Source organism: Pollicipes pollicipes, unplaced genomic scaffold, assembly GCF_011947565.3.
Source record: "Pollicipes pollicipes isolate AB1234 unplaced genomic scaffold, Ppol_2.1 Scaffold_7254;HRSCAF=8740_pilon_pilon_pilon, whole genome shotgun sequence".
Classification (NCBI taxonomy): domain Eukaryota; kingdom Metazoa; phylum Arthropoda; class Thecostraca; order Pollicipedomorpha; family Pollicipedidae; genus Pollicipes; species Pollicipes pollicipes.
Genome location: NW_023597049.1, coordinates 174,516 through 178,326, shown reverse-complemented (window position 1 = coordinate 178,326; position 3,811 = coordinate 174,516). Strand labels below are relative to the sequence as shown.

At 46.9% G+C, this 3,811-nt stretch overlaps 1 protein-coding gene across 1 annotated transcript; it reads right to left on the bottom strand.

Moving 5' to 3' along the window:
• Positions 1–2,561: 2,561 nt before the first annotated feature.
• On the bottom strand, positions 2,562–3,276 carry LOC119111001 (trafficking protein particle complex subunit 6b-like). Its single transcript, XM_037234819.1, is given in 4 exon segments — positions 2,562–2,621; positions 2,623–2,748; positions 2,750–2,794; positions 2,797–3,276. Coding segments are annotated over 4 exon segments (483 nt in total). The 5' UTR covers positions 3,049–3,276.
• Positions 3,277–3,811: the final 535 nt, after the last annotated feature.

The following is a 3,811-nucleotide window of genomic DNA, read 5'->3' as shown; positions in this document are numbered from 1 at the left end:
TCCCGTCAATGACCCGAAATTTCGCGATCGGGTGATAGGCCGGGCTCACGAGGCAATGTATTGCTTAGCGCGAACTCCGGTCCCAGAAACCAATCCAGTCATACGTTTGAACTCAATCTTAACAAAACGCAACCGCAGACACTTGTCGGTCAGCCCACGTGACCAGCACCGAGTGTCAAGAGGATGACACGACACATGACAAGTGCGAGCCACGTGATAAGACAGTTGCTAGCGACATCTATGGTGCGTGGCGATGGCACGGCGTTTTGATACGTAATAGTAGGTGGCGCTGCATTCAACCCGCCACTTCGACCACTGCCGGATCCTGGAAAGGCCAACAGTCTGGAGACTGGCACCTTTTGCTCTGGACGCCCGCGCTTGAGGGCAAAGGCTGTGTGATATACACTGAGCCGGTTTATGTTTCATTTTCGACTAATTACGAACGCGGCGGCATTAATCGAATATCATCGTAGCGACGCTAAACGGCCAGCATAGTGTTATCTTTGCTTCGCTCGACCAAAGAAAATTATCCGCTCGTATTTCCTCCCCACCAACTCATCTTGAGCCCACGCAGTGCTCCTTCTCTGAGGGGCCAGCTGCAGCTGTCAGCCATCATACCTTCCCTGGGTGGCCCGCTGCGGCCGTCAGCCATCAGCGGACTTCGGTGTCACCCAGCAACCCGTCCCGAGCACCCCCACAAACCCCAAAGGTGCACAGCACTGCAGCAGCAGTCGCAGATGATAGCAGCTTTGCTGAACCATCGCCTCCCTGTCATAGCCCCTAAATCGCTATGGCTAGCGGGAAGGACTCTAATCCAAACCAAACCAAAACCAAGTACTATTAATAGACACTGCCATCGACCACACTTGCCAACCTGGCGTCGATTAAACGCACTGACTGTTGGCTGTCCACGTCTGCGACAGCCATTTCACACCACGTTGCGGGCCCCGTCCATGCGTGGGTGGGACACCAATGTTCTCTAGGTCGTCTGTAGAAGTTTCTTCATGCCCCTCGACGTCACTGTGATAACACCCGATCAGAAGCCTGCCCAGTGGGTTCATGACGTACGTCACAGTCATGGAGTCGGGCGTTCCGGCAACTGCTGCAGCTCTCACGATCCTCTGCTATGCACCGAATCTAACATGTTGGTTACAATTTATTTTGGTGTACAAAGACCATGATCTTCTAAGCCTCCAATCACTCTTTCAAGTCTTTGTGCTAGATTGCAAAAAACTGACCAGTAGCACCAAGCGACCAGTGGGACACATTAGCATGTGTATTCTACCACTGTTGCGTGCACTTTGTTGTCAGGAACTGCTACCAATATCCTGTTCCCCAAAAATTGCAAATTGGAATTATTTTTGAAGACATACTTGTGATGAGCATGAAAGCCCTTGAGCTCCTAGCTTTTCAGCATTGTGAATGTAGAGTTTGTCTGCTGACAGTTATCAATCTTCAATATACCAGGAGGTACTAGTTAAACAACATTATCAAGTAAACATTGGTGTACTTGGGGACAGTGTGACTTAGCTGCACAATGTTACAGTGACAAGATCATCTTCACAAGATCACTGCTGAAAGGTTGAGTATTGACAATGCAAACAATAGTTACTCGATAATATCATTAAACCAGTGCCCCCCAACCTAATGTTGGCCAACAGCTGTCAGTATAATAATTATTGAACTCATTACTTCAAAAGGCCCTCTGTCATTTCCTTGTATCCATGACAATGGGGCTAAATAACTTTATGATTTGATAGGGCACATCATAGTCAGCTTTGGAATATCTCTGACAGTTTAATTTACTCAGCTACCAACATGCATCAGCCCCAGTGTAAACATAGTGTTATGTGCTCATTGGAGGCCTATTAAGGCAGAAATGCTGGCAGGCTTTCTATGCTGGCAGTCTCATAACTAAAACAGCAGCGAGCTGTGCTTCACTCAAGAGGCTGTCCTGGAGTTTCAGTAGATGTAAATCATGTCACATTGTTGAGATTTTTGCTACTTATCAGTTCTAAACATGTTCCAACCCTGCTGGTTTAGTGGTATATGATTGTAACTCAGACTGCAACATGGTGTTAAGCATGTGTTTCACCAATGTGTCACCCAGACCAGGAGCTGCATGGATTATAACATTAATTGTAAGGCTTCAGGGCATATGCCTGCTGACAAAACCAAGGCAATAATGCCACTTCAGTATAAAACTGGTGTTAGCACGTTCAGAAAATATTGAAGAAAAAGGTGCACGCAAAACATTTACAATGTATTGTTTTGCATGGTTCTGAGACATACTATGTAAGCATAACACTTATACAACAGGAATGGTCATAAAACATATTTATGACATCTGCCCAAGCCCAGTACAATAACACATCATACAAAGTAAACAAGCAAGATCTATCACACAATGTCCTGTTTTGTAAGAGTTCACATTGGCCAGATGGCTACAGCTGGTCATTCTCCAAAGTGCAAGAATTGCTTTCTTGAAATGACAGGAAAAAGCAGCATCAAATGCTGATCATAACCAAACATCTTGCTCTGGTAGAGGTTTAAAAACAGCACTAACTTCTTTGTACTTGAATGTGAAACTTGCACGCAGGCATGTGGGTGACTTCCGCAGTAAACAACACAGTTCAGACCCAGGTTGGATAAAGCTCCTCTCATCATTCCACACATGTATGCAAGGTACTTGGGGCTTGACTCCAGGTACTGCTTTCCAGCTGACATATTTGCCAGAAATCTGAAGCGAATTGTCCAGCAGCACATACACACCTTGGTGATTCGTGCGGAGGTTATATCAATCTGCTTTCGATGAATGGCGAGCCAGAAATCTTTGCAGATGAATTTCATTGTATCCAATTCATCTTTGAATCTGGGCCACTCTCGGGTCAGCCTCTCCACGATCCTGTACCCTGCAGCAAACCCTATCCTCTCCAGTTTGGAGACAGCATTCTGGCCACCGTCCTCTTTCTTGGTTTCATGCTCATTTTCGATGATAAATGCAACAATTTCGTTGTGGAGAAACTCAAACAATGCTTCTTCTGCCATACTGCAAGCTGCACTTCTTCGGGAGCTCGTTTACGTGCAATCCGGGGTTCCCTGCCAGCCAAAAAGAGATCTACCAGGGATCCTGATAACGCGCAATTTAAAGATTCACGAAGTCGTCACTGATGGCCTTGGCCACTGGGAGAGGATATTTCCAGGACTGACTGTCCAAAACCCTCCCACAATGCCACCACGCACAGGCAATAACTCACGTCAAGCCAAAAATATCCACTGTCGGTTATGTGTTTTGCGTACACATCGGCGCAAATGCGCTGCTTTCGGAGGCAGCAAGCTGATCACAGATAAGTTGCTAATAAATTATGGTAAGGCACTCAGGTCATTTACCACGTCAGGATATTGCACATCCTAAATCATGCGTGCCGATTTACGTAGAGTGCCAGCCACTTCCCGGTGTACGATGCAACTTTCGCAAAATGGCTGCTATTGCACCATCTGAAGGAAAATTTTAGGTATCACTTGAAATGCCCCACTTCGCCGGTGGGTGCCACAGGCGTCATTGCTACGCTATTTACCCATCCGATTCGAGGTTCCTTGTTGACACAGAATGTCATATTGGGCACTGCGGGCCCCTGAACGGTACAGGTGCCCGACCAGTGCAAATCGCGAACTCGACCTTGTCCCTGCCTGGAAAATGGGACCTCAGAGCTCAGACCAACACTTAGCCGAATGTTCGTTGTTCATGATCTCTGGCCGAAACAGATGAACGCTCTGTCTCATGGGTCCCTTTCGGTGCAACAGATCATCT